At 44.2% G+C, this 18072-nt stretch overlaps 2 protein-coding genes across 2 annotated transcripts in view; both read left to right on the forward strand.

Moving 5' to 3' along the window:
• The window catches only part of LOC135372118 (uncharacterized), a 38230-nt gene that overhangs the window by 2893 nt on the left and 17265 nt on the right, over nt 1–18072 (forward strand). Inside the window, exons 2-4 of the mRNA XM_064605822.1 lie at nt 7179–7272; nt 13430–13572; nt 13635–13777. Of these exons, the coding sequence (XP_064461892.1) occupies nt 7218–7272; nt 13430–13572; nt 13635–13777 (341 nt within the window). The 5' untranslated portion in view covers nt 7179–7217. The remainder of the gene's footprint in view (nt 1–7178; nt 7273–13429; nt 13573–13634; nt 13778–18072) is intronic.
• Nucleotides 2750–3760, forward strand: LOC135372128 (uncharacterized). The gene has a single exon (XM_064605826.1). It carries the CDS (start codon nt 2807–2809, stop codon nt 3758–3760), a length of 954 nt encoding a protein of 317 aa, XP_064461896.1. The 5' UTR covers nt 2750–2806.

Below are 18072 nucleotides of genomic sequence, written 5' to 3' on the forward strand. Positions count from 1 at the left end.
GAAGACCGCCTACCCAATCGGTGTATACGTTCAACTGAGGAAACCGTAACGTTAAGCTTATTTTGGAAAATTTCGTTGAGCACTTTTATTTTTAGGTTGTCCTCAGATTGGCCTTCCTCTTCTGGTGAACGATAAGGTTGTTCAAGGTCATCAACTTTCTGTTGAAATTCTGTGTTTAAAACTGGCAATGTCAGACACACACTCACTCACGACAGCTTGGCCTCCACTTAACATATCTACGGTAGCCTCAATTGTAGCTATATTGCTGGCCAGGCTCTCAATCTTACTTTCTAAACTAGATTGACTTATCCACTGATAACGGCTTCAAGTTTCCTATTACTTTCACTCACAGACTCGATCCGTTTGGTTATCTCCCGTTGACCACTAATCAGGAGCGAAAGCTGTTCCTCAATCGTTGGCCCGGGGTTAGATTCGACGTCGCCCGACAACATGAGGAGCATCTCTGAGATATTGACATAAAATGCGATGCAAACTTGAGGGCACGGCAGCAGTATCAAACACAAGTCATTACTGGAGTAGCAATGGTAGTTACGCTTACCAACCTGTATAACAAACAGAGGATACATCAGTGAGCGTGCTGTCAGACTGGGGAAGCTCTGATGCTTTTAACGTGTCTTCCGATGACGTCACAGTAGATAGTGCGGGGGCGTAGATGAAGATAACATTCTGGCGTGGAAAATCAGGACACAGCAAGGTTGACTGTAGCTTTGGCGTAACATCGTAGCTCACACCGTCGGCGTTAGTAGCTGGAATTATGTGCACAGTTGCAAATGGACTTCCTCCCGGAAAGGTGTTGCAGCACAGCGACATCAGTACCTGTATAACAAACAGACGATACATCAGTGAGCGTGCTGTCATACTGCCGCATTGCCCTCTCGCTGCATACTACGCACATACTCACATACTATGCATACTCGCAACGCCCTCTCGCAAAGCGCGATACATTATTTCCACAGGCATAATGAAAGCGTGACGTGAATTATAAACGTTGTGGTTTCACTTCAAAGCCAGTCAAGTCTGTGAGGCGCACACAACTGGTAACGCACACACAAACACTCAAGAAAACTGATTTAGCGTTGAGGCTCGCCAATGGTTCAATCGCTGTACACGTCCTTCTCCTCTGGCGAGCTCCGCCAGTTTCGTGATCGACGGATCAAATCCTTGTCAACGGCGAAGGCGAAGCAGCTTGACCCAAAAGCATGCTTTTGGGTCAAGCTGCATGCATTTTGTGTGCAGGAAGCCAGTTATAGTGGTCGTCGAGAGGCTGTATCTTCCCTTCGTTTTCATCAAATTAACTGTGGAAAATATTCTAAAAAATTGTCGGTATAACACAGTCAGTCCCGCATTCTGCTGTACGTTTTTCGTCGTTGTCGTTTCGTGCACTGATGCGTAACACTGGGTCGACTGACTCATTCGTTGGAGCAAAAAAATCATGAGATTTTCAGAAATCTCTGTAGATTTTTCAAAAAGTAGGTAGATCTCATGATAAATCTGTAGGTGTGGCAACACTGTTCTGGGGACTTTGGTCTGTGGTCTGGGGGCTCTATGTGTCATTGCCACGGTGGTCATTGCAAACATATTTTTCCCCAACTGAAACGACAAAGTATCTCCCCCCTGCACGGGGTATACAGTGAAACAAACGAGCAACTTTGGCAGAGATTTGGGCAAGTTGGTACATAACTACGTAGAAACTGTTTTTTACATAAGCAACTTTATGATGAATGGGGAGGTTCATCGCCAGGGGTGATACTCTTTCCCATTGCTGGTGGTGATGTGAGAAATGAAATAATGAGCGCCTTCATCAAAGTCCCATGGTACCCAGAAAGGTCAAAAGAGCTTTGGTGGTTGGAAGGGGCGAGAGTCCAGCTGACTAAGAGACCCGAAGAGTGCGGTTCAGGAAGGTTGGCGTTGTGTATTCGCCTCTCCAAATGTCCCGTGTCCACCTGGCGGCCGCCGTGCGAAGCAGCCTAACGAGTGCTCCGCGCTCCACTCCGCTCCGCTATTCGCGTGTGGTGCTGCCGCTTATGAAACGCTGCCGTGCGCCTCAGGGTGTGATATGAAGTTCTTTCCAAAAGTGACAACATCGGTGTGTAGGCGATACTGCTGTGTCCCTCAGTGCACAAACTCAGCCGACAAATGCAGAGAACTGTCGTTTCACCAGTTCCCCGCGCCAGGACAACGCATCTGCCATAACGGTGCTCAAATTGACAGACACCGGGAATGGATTCGGGTACTGCGGATTGGGAAGCCAGTGACTGGTTCAATGACAGTGTGTTCTGCACATTTCAAGCCGCAAGACTACTTTTTTCCTCGTAAGTGATTTTCTGATAAATAATTTCGCGCGCTTTCGGTTTGTGCCCGCCCTGCGATTTCAGCGTGTTATATACACGATTACTTCATGCATTGCTTGAAATGCTGGACACTTTGGGCTTCCGTGGGTGTAGAACCTCAACGTAATTCATTACAGATCTGCCTGCTACGCGCCGGAAGCTAAAAAAGACAGCTGTGCCATCCGAAGCACTTCCTGTCTCCTCTTCTTACGACTTTGAAAGTGACACGAGAAGAAAACAGATAAAGAAGCAGAGGGCAGAGCGTATCGCCGCCAGGACAAATGCGAAGGAAAAGTGCACACAAAAGAATATGTGCCAACCACAAGAATGTGTAAGGACATCATTCATGATGACGTTATTGTTTTCTCAGTACTTTACTATTTCATGCACAGGTTACTGAGGCAGTGGGACAGGAGGAAGTGGAGCCACATTCTGATCAAGAAGCAGCAGCTGTCATGGAAGAACTCAACTCATATTCTGCGACCAGACTTGTCCACAACAAATGTATCCAGGTGACGTCAGGAGACTTTGGTTTTCGGTTCTCCGACCTGGTGAAGCCACACAACATACGTGCGCTCTTAGGAATGCCAACCATGAAACTGCTGGATACTCTTGCTGCAGCGTTAGAAAAAAAGAGCACAGCAAGGGCTATGTTTTCTTCAAGGGATCGAATAGTTATAACTATGCTAGTCATGAAACATAGCTTATCTTTCAGTTTCTTGTCACGCATTTTTGGGTGTTCACCAACCACATGTGGAGCTTGTGTGAAATCAACAATTCAAGCCTTGGCACTCCTTCTCAAATGTGCGATACCGTGGCCTACGCAAGAGGAGATACAAAACAATCTACCGATCTGTTTCGAGCAATTCCCCAGTGTGAGAGTGGTGCTGGACTGTACTGAGGTAGCAGTGGCCTTGCCAAAGTGTCTGAAGTGTGCACTGAACATGTACTCATTTTATAAATCAACGCAAACAGTGAAGTATATGATAGGTGTTTCCCCTGCTGGCTTGATAACGTATATAAGTAAGGGTTATGGAGGCCGTGCATCAGATAAGGCCATCTTCGAGCAAAGTGGTTTAGTTCACTCTCTAACTCCCGGTATTGACCAGATCATGGTTGATAAAGGATTCCTGATTGAAGACATCTGCACGAACCATTCTATAAAACTGGTACGACCACCATTTCTGCGGCAAAAGCAGCAGTTCTCAAAAGAGGAAGCTCTGCAAACAAAAAAGATTGCTGCTGCCCGTGTGCACGTAGAACGTGCCATCCAACGTATCAAGTTGTTCAAAATATTAAGCTCCAAACTGCCATGGCACATGGTTCCCTATGTTGATGACATTGTTACCATCGCTGCTGGGTTGACCAATGCATCATTTCCCATTTTAGCGGATGACAAGTTACTGTGATATGTGTACCAATAAATGTGTTCAAAGGTGGTATGTGTTGAAGATTGCTTGACAATAGAAAAAGTAGATTCATCTAGATGTTTATTATCTTATTTTGTTCCGAAGCAGACTGTCTGCTTCATTAAACTAAGTGCATTGCTCTGCATTCTCCCTCAACACAGGAAGTATGTTAAGGAAGTATGTTGCTTTCAGCTTGGATAACACCTTCCACATAAAATCTGGTTCAAATGGCACATTGATGATATGCACAGAGTTATCATAACTAGAGAATATAACAAAGTCACATGAAGGAAGGTTGAGGACAGCCATACCAAGCTGTACTTGACCGTAGTACGTGTGCCGTTTCCTCAATGACAAGTTATCATTCACTTCCACGATACATGGAGAGGACCTGGCTGATTCTAAAGCTGTCTTGCTCTTGCCGATGATGGGCGACTTGATCTCCAGGAGCTTCTCAGGCTTCCCGCAATTCATTACAATCCCGTCCGGTGTATATCCTATCCAAGGGTTCTTTGCAGGCACCACCAAGCCGCACTCCACAACTGTACTGTTCGTTTGTTCCATGTATACCTCTCTTGCCCTTTGTTCCATTTGGTTGCCATACCTTGTGTTAGCATTTCCTGCAAAGCTTGACAGGAGAGTGGCAGCAGTTTTCTTTTTCCACTCTGAACCTTTGTAGGTGTACAATCTGTAAGATGTTGTGCCTGGGGAAAATAAAGAATTAAGTGAATTTATGATGACCAAAATGAAATGCCATCATCTTTAAGAGCTGACATTGTGAGGACTGATATACAAAATAGTAGTACTGTGGAACATTTTGATTTAATGCCCCCAAAGTTTCACAAATTGAGCACAGTTAATATATTCGCAACTAATAATATTCACAAATGACTGTGAACACTTCAGAACGCTGACTACGCTCCATCCGTTGAAAACACGGATTGTCGACCTCCATTTGTTGGAAGTATGTTGAAGCGTGGGAGAGTACGACACCGAAACAGGAAACGAAGGACAACACTGTTTGCATCTTGCCCTACATGAGTGTCTTTAGTCACCGGGAAGTACAAATGCCATCCTGCGGCACAAAGAACCAAGTTTATCTTAGCTGTCTAGTTGACCAGACAATGCCCCTTTGCACCTTGCCCTAAAACATACCCCCAGTCATTGGGAAATGCAAATTTCACTAACATTAAGGGGCTCTACATTATTTGTCCATCTCACCCTGCAAACCCTGCAACAGTGAGAGGCAAAACATTTTGATCAGGTTGTTGAGTGGTCCAGTTGGTGTATGAGTACAGCTACTTGAAGTTACAGACGCTCCACAAACTACTCATTTAATTTAATAGCATTTTGACGGTGAAGTTCAGAAATGGAAAGTGAGACAAAAGCAGAGAAAATGGTTCTTTAAATAAGAAAATTTTAAACATCCATACTGTTAAAACATATTTCCTTCATAATTTAGGTTTGGTGTTAGACAGCTTACATCCCTGTATGGAAGAGTCAAAAAGGTTCCCTAATGATCTTTATCATTGTCGTCTTGTTTGTCTCCATCTGAATTGCTTCAGATTTATGTGCAGATGAAATATTAAGTGATCAGCAGCATATGTACCTGTTATCCTTGTCTTCCTGCATTGCAGCCAGCGTTGCTTGTTGTGATGCGTGATGCACAATAGCTCCTCTGCCTCACTGCTTGTGATGACAGTGGTGGACTGATAAAAAGTTTCATCCTTGCCTGCTACGCCCGGTACAAGGATATGCTCCAGCCGCACCATCAGCTCACCCTCACTGGAATGAGCAACTATTCCATGTTTGTCCTCGCAGATATGGCTTAATGCCGGAGCACTGTAAAACACAAATACATGTGTAAATGCTTAAATACAGGCAGACAGAATTCTTTCAAAAGTGTTCTGTCTTACGTGGTCACTGAGGTGAGCCTCCGTCTCTTGCTGGAAAGAGACACGCAGCAGATTAAGTGACTGACAGAAAAGAAAATTCTCAGAACTACATCACTGTCATGATGAAAGGCATTCAAGTAATGTGTATCAGACACAAAAACGCATCTCACCTGTGCCTTGAAAGTGCCGACTCTGGACAAGATTCTATGATGTCCTGAAGTAAGTCCTCAGACTCGGAAGAGGACACAGTAAATGGAGGAGGAGCCTGACTAATGTGGCAGTACGTGTCAAGCGGCGTACTTTCTCCGTACAGCTCTTTCCCAGGTTTTTTCTTCCAGGCGCACTCCACATCAGTGGCGCTTAGAGCAGGCAGGTTCAACACACCATCCCTGCCAAATTCCCAAACCATTGGTATCAGTACAAAAAACAATATAGAACAACAATGAGTAGACGACTAACGAACGAAAGAACTCACCTGTTGCATCTGAGAAGAACTCCCATGATGTGTTTACATTTCTCGGAATTTCCTGCCCGGCAGGTGCAAGAAGCCTGATATATTTTGAACCCGTTATCTGCGTTTTCCAGTACTGCACTCACAACGTGGGGATTCCCTTTTAGTGCACTTGTTGAAAGGCAAAGCCCTACTATCGTTGTCGACGCCGCCCCAGACGTGCTGGCCTTCCTTCCGCACACCACGATATGCCGCGAGTTTAGTATCCTCTCTCCTTCCACAAAAGTCCTGGAGTTTATGGAAACATCCATAAACGTGAATATTTCGCAAAGCGATAGCGTTTTCGTGCCAGGATTGCCGAAATCGTTCTCAAATTCGGCTATATTATCCATCCCGGAGGCGTCAGCACTCGCAACACTCGGTAGACCCGCCATATTGGAATTGTACAGCGCCACCTACAGGAACTTGGAGAGGCGAATTGTTGCGTGGTGTATGATTCAGCCAGGTGCGACGCGTGTTCTCTGGTTTCGGGGTTCACGCTGATGCGCCAGTCGGGCGTGTCCCTTCTTGCAGAACAGACATATGTAGTCCAGAAAGCAATAAAGTTCGAGTCCATCGTGAGTCTCAATCTTCCCAAACTCAACAGTTGGTAGTGTGGGCAATGAAAAATAGTGTGCTCTAGATCCTCTAGAGCACCGCAGTGGCCACACTGAGGAGAGTCAACATGTCTCAAGCGGTAATGCCACTGAACTGTAAAAGCCACATCGACTCACATTTGATGAATGCAGCATCGTGGCGAGAGGTGTGTTGAAGCATGTGTTGGACAACTCTACATCAGCAAAGATGGGAAAAAAATGTCGGTTTGTTCATTGGCTGGAAGCCAGTGGTGTCATGAGGTGTTACTGAATGAACGGATGCGGTGCAGAGGAAAGAAATGGTGTTGCGTGGTAAATCACTGCGTTCTACTTCTTTTCTATCTGTTGCAAGCTCAATGCTGTTATACAGTTGCTCGCTGAAGATATGTTAATTTCCAATCTTTGTTAATGATTAACGCAGCTGTTTTGTTTTTCAGAAATCAGCCGGCAGCGTGCGTTACAACACGAAGTTAAGAATGTCCAACATTAGCAGAAAGAAACCACCAGTGGAATCTCTCATCGAAAACCTGCGTGAGTGATCCTGTGGCGTCTAAATATGTGAAAGCCGTGCCTTGTTCGACTAAACGTCCGGGTGTCGACCACAAATGTGCGATGGAATCTAACGTCGTACGATGAACAGTGAACAGAATATTGAGGGTTCTTGGCACGGCTTGAACTGGCTGTCTTGGATTTGATGAGTGGGAATACGTTCGGAATTGACCTCACTTTTCGATATTGCAAAAAAAATATTGTATAAACGTCCCGCATTCTAAATGGCAGATGAGGCACGACGTCAAAATGACGTGTTACTATTGTCCCCAGGACATCGCAGGGCGGGGCATGAGGGCGAAAGAGTGCAATAATAATCGGTCAGTTTAGAGGCATTATTTACTTTTTGGCGACTACGATTTTCTGAAAGCGTTCACCATCGGCAATATATTACGATGCATTTTTAAAAAGTGTGCCTCTTATACCTGTTTATTGCCCCCTAAAGGGCTTGCGACAGGTCGTTTCAGGTTATCCTAGATAAATGCAACCTTTACATCAATCGGTGTTTTGCATGGACTTGAACTTGTATTGAAAGTTTCACAATGAAGAGGGTAATAGAAACTGAGAAAATTGACACCGCGGATACCGCAACTCGTGCAGCTGTGACATCACAGCACTCACAGCCACCAATAAGGCTGCGCCCGAGAAGTAACATGCTTATGGCTCCCAATAAAAATGGCTGCAACTGTAATGTCTGTGACGTCTGCGCTTTGAAGAGGAGCGTGTTCAAGGACTTGTATCTGGCTAAGTGCGACCCGTAGAAGAATAATTCTTTTTTCCTTCGTATTCTGGTGTGCTGTACAGTGCATCCATGATGTAATGAACCACATCATTGAAAGTGTCTCAACCCCTTTAAGTGTGCATTCATCTGTAACGCTTTTGCAGTAATGCTCATTGCGATGATTCTGATACAATAGACCATATGCAGAGCCGTATATTAAAAGGGAGTCTGGCCATTGGGAGGAGTCACAAAAAGAGGCTCAACCTGTCAATCACAGTTTCGCTCCTCTGATTGGTTCGCTTTTTACCAAGGGGGTCGCCATGACACCATACTGCCACCCAAAATGGCTATTCATGTAGATTTGTTTAAAAATCATACCGACAACAGAATGTGTCCCAGCAGGTGGTTCTGCCGGCAGCGGTACAACGACGGAAGCAGACGACAATTCCCGACGTGCCTTACACTCCCTAGGTGGCGCTTACCAAATTTGCACCAACAATCCACTACTTTTGCAGATTGCGAGAGGTATCCATTTCAATCACATCCACTCCACTTGCCACCCAAAATGGTGCTGCCCATGTTGGATAGGGGGGCAAATAGTGAGGATAGGCTGATTGATAGCGCCCCATATTTCAAGACTTCAGTGGTCGGAAAGCTGAAAAAGTGGGTGGAGCTTCAGATATAGGCATGACCCGTTAATGGCCAGACTCCCTTTTAATATATGGCTCTGACCATATGCAGTGCCGTGTATGCCAAAGGGAGTCTGGCCATTAATGGGACCTGTATATACCTGGAGCTCCACCCACTTTTTGAGCTCTCTGGCCAATCACGAAACAAAATACAGTTCGCTATTAATCCCAGGCTATTCAAGCTATAAATTACCTGTATTCACTGGGTGCTGACATTTTCAGGAAACTGGATTGGATTGGATTGAATAGGATATTCCCTGACAACCAAGCAACCTAATGGATTTTGCGTCCACTTTTAACGGCGCCATCTGGATGAAGAGGGGATGTCGGGAAGACGCAGGGTAGCAGAAGTAGCAGAAGCAGAAGTGCATGCTAGCAGAACTGATTGGCCGGTAGAACCGCTAGTTGGAACAGACTGCCTGTATTATACGTATTTTAACTATAAAATATCATATGATTGAATCGAGAATGGGCAAAGGTGTGTACATGAATAGGCAAAGGTGTGTACATGAATAAAACTGTCATAAAATGCAAATTTTTGGCAATCTGTAGCGTTTTTCTCACTATTTGCCTGTGATTGCTGTCGTTACTAAGGCCTAACAAGGACGACAAAACATGTTATTTTCAGGCAAACATTGACACTGGAGCGTAATTTAAAGGTGATTTGCAAGGTATATGCAACAGAATCTACACTTAGGGAATAAAATTGATGTAATTTGTGAAAAAAATTGGCCATGAAATCCTCGCTTCGCCGTTCCAAGCTAGGCTGCCATTTTCGGGAAAATTTTGGTGTCATGGCGGCCCGCATAGAAGACAGCAGCTAGTGAAGAACGCTCAATTTGATTGACAGGTCGAGCCTCTTTTTTAGGCTCCTCCTAATGGCCAGACTCCCTTTGGCATACACGGCACTGACCATATACAAAACTTAGCGCCATCTTGTAGCACTCCCAGGAACCTACCGGAGTTCCGCCACGTATGAGGCGTCCTACCCGGCTAGTACAATGCAAACGACTGCCATACAACAGTTCTCTCGCGTGTCATGCTTCTCACATATGCAGTTTCACTATCTTATTTGTGTGATTAATGAGATGCGGGTTTCAAAAGGGAAGGTAAACCATGACATTGACAGCCTCGTATATCTGTATTCCTTATTGCATTGAAAGCGTTGAGCGCGGTAATATAGGTGGGGCAAGAAAATTACGTTAACCTAGTGCAACGATGCTTTGTTATCCCATCCCAGAAGGAGCTTAGTACAGCTCATTTGAGAACTTGTTAGTGCACTTGATACAGCAAAAACATTTGGCACAAAATAAAACTTTAGTGCGATTGCAGTTGTTGCTATGAAACCTGCTGTGATACACACCGTTACGTACTGGTATAAAATGTGGCCCTTCTCAGCTCGGTGAATCCGAGTCTTTGTTATCTGAGCATCTCCCACATAATTGTCACGTTTGGTTGCACTACATTTCATGTGACTGTTTACCAGACTGATAGTCCTCCTTAAATGTGCTCCTAAGTCGGTGCACTCTGACTGTTTCAATCATTTTGTGCAAGGACATTTCATGATCGCCTTACAGTCACCTTCAACAGCTTCCCTGAGATAGAAATGACTGCTAACTGTCAATAGAAAGATAAGTTCGATGCTGACATAGCAAAGGTGTGTTCACAGCACTTCAAATAGACAGATTTTGTCCCAAACGTGCCGATGGAAGACTCTATGAATTTGCTGTGCCATCAGTTTCTCATTCAAGGATAAGCCAGAGCGAAAACTACCAAGGGAACCACCGATAAGTCATTGATATAGTGTCCAGAAACATCGATACTTGCTGCAATCGTACTAAGTTTTTATTTTGTACCAATGTTTATGTGTATACAGTGCACTAAATAGTTCTTAAATGGACTGTACTGAACTGTCTAAATATGTCATAGGGTGGCATTAAAGAGCAGCTTTGCACTGGGCTAATGTAATTCTCTTGACCACAATCGAAATGACCACGCTCCAATGCAACAAGTAGTAATCCAGAATTACTTTTACCTTGCTTGCATTCCCTTTTGAATCCTTCGTCTCGCCATGCGAATAACATACTGAAACACCCCATATGCGAGGCAAGACACGCGATAGAACAGCTGGAGGTGAGTAGTGTGTGTGACTCGGGGAGGGGAGGGAGCCTCCGGAGGTTTTCACGCGCGCTACAAGAGGGCGCCGCGTTTTGCATATAGTCTATTCCAAATGGAAGGACTACCCGTGGCATAAATTTTGAGTTTGTCAGTCTGATTACACCAACATGAAAAGCCCAAGAGAGAACTGATGTCAGTTCAGAGGCTGGAACAACATTAACGGAACGGTAATCCAGAAGATGTGGGTTCGAGTCCTACAGATTGCTAACCTTTTCAGTGAGTTCCATCTTTCATGAAAAGCCCTTTGTGAAGCCACCTGTCTGAAAGTTCTGCTATGTCCCACGAGGGTGCAGAAATGCTATGAAACGATGAAAGGTGAAAGTCACTCAAAAGGTTAGCCAGCTGTAGGACTCGAACCCACATCTTCTGGATTGCCGGTCCAGGGCTCTACAAATTGAGCTAAGCTTGTGGGAACCTCTGCCCACAAACCCTGGGTGGTTCCGTATTCGACCCCGCCGTAACCCCGAAGAACACTGACACAGCAGTTGAACAAAAGAAACAAGGTTTATTGCCTTACATCACAGCTGCTGGCCGTCTGCCCGCTTCGTCGCTCCTCGCTTCTGTGACCGTCTGCCAGCGTGCCTGCCGCACGAATATCACTCTTTTCCCAAGCGCTCGCTCTTTTATCTCTTGTGCTATCTGCGCTATCGCGCGGAAGTTGCCGGGTTATCAGCGCCCCCCACAAGCTAACACGCCTTCTCAGCGACTTCCGGGGTGCGTCATCTGAAGGGACAAACCAGCCACTCTCTCTCACTCATCCTCCTTTCACTTTTACATTTTTGCTCACTGATACACACATTCATACAACGGGATCGATGCAGGCGGCAACTGTTGAACATGAAAGAACTGATGTTCTGAGGCTGGAACAACATAGAAGGAACAAATACATACAAAGCCTCATTTTATGTCCCTTCTATGTTGTTCCAGCCTCAGAGCATCAGTTCTTTCATGTTCATCAGTTGCCGCCTGCGTCAATCCCGTCGTATGAATGTGTGTATGAGTGAGCAAAAATGTAAGACTGAAAGGAGGATGAGTGAGAGAGAGTGGCTGGTTTGTCCCTTCAGATGACGCACCCCGGAAGTCGCTGAGAAGGCGTGTTAGCTTAGCTCAATTGGTAGAGCCCTGGACCGGCAATCCAGAAGGTGTGGGTTCGAGTCCTACAGCTGGCTAACCTTTTCAGTGACTTCCATCTTTCATCGTTAATTTCTTAGGCAAATTGAGGCTTTGTATGCATTTGTCTCTTCTATGTTGTTCCAGCCTCAGAACATCAGTTCTTTCATGTTCTGCGAAATGACTGGAATTAGTTTCATCAAGTGCAAGCTCCGATATGGACCTTGAGAAATTTTTAATTAAGGCCTTTTTGGATGTGTTGTTTACGCAGTCTAATGTAGTCTCTGTATAGCTGTGCAGCTCTCTGCGCGTATATTGCCAAGATTTCTCGAAAGTCTTTTATAAATTGAAGGATTTGTAGATTGACGTTTTGAATGAGCGGAAGGATTTCTAGTCAAAGAATAGCTTAGTGGGACACGGTTACAAGGAATACATTTTTGAAAATGTGCGAAAAACCTTGCTCGGGGTGAAAGTTGCTGCGTCAACATTGGGTTTGCACTCCATTTTTCTACCTGTGGCCTACACTGTTTTGTGTATCATATCTCTAATGCAACACATCGTAACCTAGATGTCGTTCCCAGTTGGTTTACCCCTCCCCCCATTTGTTTACCTCTGGCAGGACATTTCAGATAGTGAAACTGGTGTGAATACCTTTACCTTTCTTTTTCTTTTCTTCTTTTTTCTGCTTGTGGTGATACAAAAACGAAACAACGAACGAATCACTTGTTAGACGACCCCTTAAGGGCCAGACATAAACAGAAGACCGCATATGTAACCGAATACGTGGCAGGTTGGGGCCTGGAACGTGACTTTAACCGAATTGGACTTGGTGAGATCTCCCAATGTACGCACTTCTATTTCCGTCTGTTGTACAATAAAGTAGTGTTCGTCTGTCTTCCTAAGAGAGCAGTCGTGTTTTTCTCCTCTGCGCCAGTTAGAAGCGATTTTATACGAGTGACAACATCGCTAAAGAGTCACATTAGTATATTACATGTGGTATGCAACCTATGCATGCAATGAGTGTTTCCACATTGTACTACGCCCATAATTTATCTATGTGTTGTAAAATCGCAAAAATCTCCTTTGTCTAGAACTGATTATGCTCATGGCTTTTCTAGTGGATTTATATTTATTTTTGATGTCAAGAGCCTGTGACTGATGTTTTGGGGCCTCTGTCAAGTCCTTTTTTGTTCCCTCCTCCCATTTGTGCAAGTGATAAATTAACTATTATTATTAGAACCCCCCAGGTAAAGTTCCCATAGAACTCTCCCCATAACATTTTTCTGGCTATCCTCGCTATGCTGCTTACTGGCTGGCGTCCCGCATAATAATAGTAATAAATAAGTGACCGTATGTATACTGAGTGTTCTTGTAATTTTGCAAGCATGTTGTAAAGGATGGTCGATGCGTATCCTTAATTGTAGCACATCTTGTATTCCAGGCACACTGAAAAGGAAACACAAGCAGAGCCTTCGCAAAAACAAGGCCCTGACAAAGAGCGTGGCTGCATCGAAACAAAAGGTCACAGAGCTGCGCAAGGCACTGAATCGTGAGCGCGAGATCTTCAGCATCCACTTTTCCAGGGTAATGATAACACCCCGGGGTGGTCATTAATTCTAGAGCTATTAATCCTCTCTGTGTCGCAGCTCAAGTCACGGATCGAAGACAATGTAAACGCCCTGCAAAATGTCACTCTGAATGAAATCAAATCATCACTGGAGCTGCTGGAGCAGATCCTGGATCCAGATGGCAGCCTCTCCCTCACAGAATTAGAGGAGCATCCAGAGGGGCAAGCTTTTATTGTAACTCTATTAGCACCAGCAATATGGTCGATCGCATAAAAGCATCTGCTCATTGGTGGTAGCCAAGGTCCACCTGGACACAGAGAGGTGGCAGGTTTGAATCCCACCACTGGCTGTGTTGTCTGAGGTTATGTCGGCACAGTTACCCCTTAGCGTGTGCTTTGTCATCAAGATGTCTCAGTAGAAGTATGGTCATTGCATTACGATCAATCTTCATGGTGAAATAAAAGAGCAAGTTGAGTGAGTTCAGGGCTAGATTTTTCCTTCATATCTGCAAGTGTGAAGACACACTGAAGGAGCTGTCACTGCAGTGCCGTTAAAGATCTACCAACCTTGCCAGACCGCACTCTCCGGGAGTCAGCTGGACTTTCGCTCCTTCTCTCTATCGAAATTGCTCAGTCCCTGGCCGAATCCAGCCCACCAACGCTGGACACAACTTGTGAAAGGGTTCATTATTTCATTACCCTCATCACCACCAGCAACTGGGTAGAGTATTGCCCCTAGCGCCCCATTCATTATCTTCTCTCTCTCTCTCGTGCACTTGATCAATTTCAACAACTCATTTCCAACCAAGGTGATAGTGAGCATGACTTTTGCTGCTGATGGTTGGCTGTGAAATTCTTGGGGTTTGCTACATCTTTTTGCTGTTGATGATAGTGCAACTAGGTTTCGTCTGCTGCAAAGACACACGAGTCACCCTACTGTGCTTTCATCCTGTGAAGAATTTCAGTTGGTTTAGCACCTTCACTACCCAATGTACCCATCCCAGGTTGTTGCTCTAACGCAGTTCATGTCAACAATGGGGAGGCTAATTTTGCACTAACTCTGTTTCCTTCTGTGGATGGATAGATAGATAGCAGCAACGAATGTTGCTAGGGTGCCTGCATGCACACACACTCCCTTCCTCCGTCGTCGTTGACACGGTGGGGACTTTCTAGCGGCGGGTCCACGCTGGCTCCTCATTTTGAGGTCATATCTTTCAGTGTTTCGTTCATTTGCCTCACGCAAATGCAATACAGAGCGCGAAACATAATTGGAAATGATGGTGTGAAAATGTGCATACAATGCAAGGAATTTAAGCATGAAACACAAAGTAACAGTGGCTTGTGTTGTACCAACAAGACAAACATGTCTTCCAACATTACACTGAAACCTGAAGGAAATTTAAAAACGTCTGTCCACGTATTATATTCACATATCTTCTGAGCATGATCAATCTTAGTCAGCCTGTATGTTGAGGTTTGCAAATACTTCGAAGGTCAAAATGGTTTGGTAATCATAAACACTGTACAAAAATTTTAGAAGAAAGTTTGTTCTACATGTTGACAGTAAAGGCCACTCCAGCATGGTTTTCATTTGGTAACAGTATCTGCAATACAATACCGATTGCACACATACTTGGCTGCATCATTTTTTTTTTTTTTTTTTTCTAGTTTGCTTGTACAGGATGAGTAATCTGTGTCCCATAAGATACACGCATATTCAGGTGTCAGTCTAACATGCGTAAAATACATAGTCTCCTTGACCTTGGTCGGCACATTTTTAAAATTCTGTACTACTAACCTTAAGAGGGCATACCAGTCGGGGAGCAACTCCGATTCACGATTTTCCCGATTCTAGATGGCGCCACGGTCGCCGTCCTTATCACGCCGTTCGCCTCCGACTCCCGAAATAATCCCCATTGTGCATGGTTGACCTCGCGAGTTTAAGGCGGCCCTCGCCCTCTGCGTTGTTTGTTGAGTGGTAAAGTGTCGGACTTTGCCACGAAAGGTCCGCAGTTCGATTCGAGACATTCACGTCTTTTTGCTTGTCTCCTATTGCTACATGAGAATGTTTTTTTGTTCTTATATATTTATGCTACAATTATTGTTTTCACAAGTCACTACCGCCTGTACTGGCGGATTATGGAATGTTTAGTTGCTCTTCGTATTGTTTTACTAGTGCATACTTACTGTATGCCGAGTTGCCGACGTACAAGTGTGATCGGATAGTACGGATGCCGGTATCTCAGAGGCTCTCATTTGGATCTACCAGCGGCTATAAATTAGGCTATTAACATTGCCTACACACAGCGCTTACAATGCCAGTCTGGAGAATCTAGTGCTCGAAACGGTATTCCTTTTTTTTTGCACTCGCTTACATAATAATAATAATAATAATAATTTTACTCAAGAAAGCAAACTACAAATATAATAAAACAGGCCCGTCTAAACCGAAAGGCTTGTGGCACTCACCCTGAAGCAGCCAGCGGCATACAGTTCGACAGTATATGGACATATAAAGGTACTACATCCTATGATAAAGTTGCCGTAGCGCTTTTTTTAGTTTATACTTCGATTCCAAAGAAAAACTGTCGAAGGGGAGCTTATTCAAGTTACAAGGTACATAGCATTGCCTGCGACAAAGTCCATATTTTGTGTGTGAGAAATGCACAACAAAGTTAACCCGCCTGCGTCTAGAAGGGCAGCATTAGCTAACCGGGGTCCTATATGAGGGGTCCCAAAAGTGTTTTTACAACATTCAATTTACCTTGATAATAACTCTATTATTCATGTAAAAATGACATTTTGATATATATATTTCTGGTAAGTAAGCATTATGAAATATCTGAATTCATTTACAAGGCGTTGGTGCAAAAGACTTTTCAAAATTTCCGTCGTAGAACAGACTTCTTATTATAACCCGAAAACTTCAGTAACATGTTTCAAAGGCTCCTTTCCTCCATGTTCTCCATTCTCTTTCTTTTACCTTACACCCGCTCAGAAAAATGATGTCAGTCAACAACCCCAGTGACAGGGGACCCCTTTTCTTCTGGTGTACCAGGTTGCAAAACCGTGCAAAGGAGGTGAAGGGCGATAAAGGGTTCGGGTCGACACACGGAAACCAACCAAAAAGATATGGGAAGGTCGAGCGGCAAGGCCTCGAAGCGGGAGTCGCGATATTCCCTACGGCTTTTTTTTTTCTTTTTTCCTGAACGCCAAGAGGAACGATCCGACAAAAAATAAAAGGACACATTGGAGGAAAATAACTATGGTCACCTGACAACATAACAGGTTCTTGTTTGAGTCTGGCAAAAAAGTACAGTTCGTCCTCCTTATTATGTGGGACTGGATAATATATGCATTCTTTTCTTTTTTAGAAGAATATCTGAAGCGTAAACTTTTTACTCCAGATTTCGTTGTGTTGAATGCTGAGGTCTCAGTTAATTCAATCTAAACTTGAAAACGTGAAATTCGGTCATGGAAAAGCTGAATAACTGGACACCATGTGAGCCAAATTTATGCGTATTTTAGGAAAATCACTATTCTTGAAGGGCAACACAGATGCAATTACAAAATTTGGGTTTCCAGAGATGAATATGAGCGCTAGTTGCCAAATGATGGAATGATCACGGAGAAGTCGTTTCATATAATCAGAGCTCGCCCGAGATGCCAGATTTTCTTCCCCGAAAAAAAATGTCCCCAGGCAGAACCGTCCCCAGGGAAAAATGTTCCCCGGAGAAATCGTCTTCGCAAGAACGAAAGCTGTTTGATCGAACGCGGGACATTTGGTCGAAAGTCATTTGATCGAACACCGTTTGATCGAAACGGCAGCGGTCGTTTGATTTTTTTATTGCTTCGTTTGGAGCAGATGCATACTCTAAACAAGTTTGAACTGAAGTTTTATATGGCTGTTAATACAATATCTGTATTTTATACTATGGCGAAATTTCCTTCTTAGCATTCAGACTTCGAGTGCCTTTCCTGCGTGACGTCGCCGTAAAATACATACGACATGTATGAGAAATCCTGTAGCGTAAATATCTTCATCTCGTCTTCCTCTTTATGATGAAACCACCCGCGTCAAAATCTGTGCAGTGGTTACCGAGAAAAAGCATAAAAACTGTTCCATAGGAAATACATTGGGACGGAGAGCTGGTATGCCCTCTTAACATGCGACTTGCTTTCCCAACCGTATATCTAATGTGGTTCTTCCACCTGAGGTTGCTACAAAAAATGACGCCTAGATATTTGTATTCTTGAACTCTTCCGAGAGTGGTCCTATAAAGAGTTACATTTAGTTATGACTCAAGAGTTACTATGAGTTCATGGCTTTTGAAAATCTTGAGGTGAAAACTTGATTTTATTTCAGGAGCCGTGATTTAGATAGCCGCAGAGTAGATTTTCGGGTACAAAATAAAAAAAAAAGCACTTCTCCCCTTTTAGTTTGACATAAGATGTGGAACAGCTGTGCTGAATGTACGGCATTTAGCAATCTCCACTGCCCATATTGGTGGGTGAAT

The sequence above is a fragment of the Ornithodoros turicata genome, unplaced genomic scaffold (assembly GCF_037126465.1).
Source record: "Ornithodoros turicata isolate Travis unplaced genomic scaffold, ASM3712646v1 Chromosome13, whole genome shotgun sequence".
Taxonomy (NCBI): domain Eukaryota; kingdom Metazoa; phylum Arthropoda; class Arachnida; order Ixodida; family Argasidae; genus Ornithodoros; species Ornithodoros turicata.

Bases quoted from the DNA above. Each gene is read 5' to 3' on its own strand.
- LOC135372128 (XM_064605826.1), top strand. From the start codon at position 2,807: ATGGAAGAACTCAACTCATATTCTGCGACCAGACTTGTCCACAACAAA.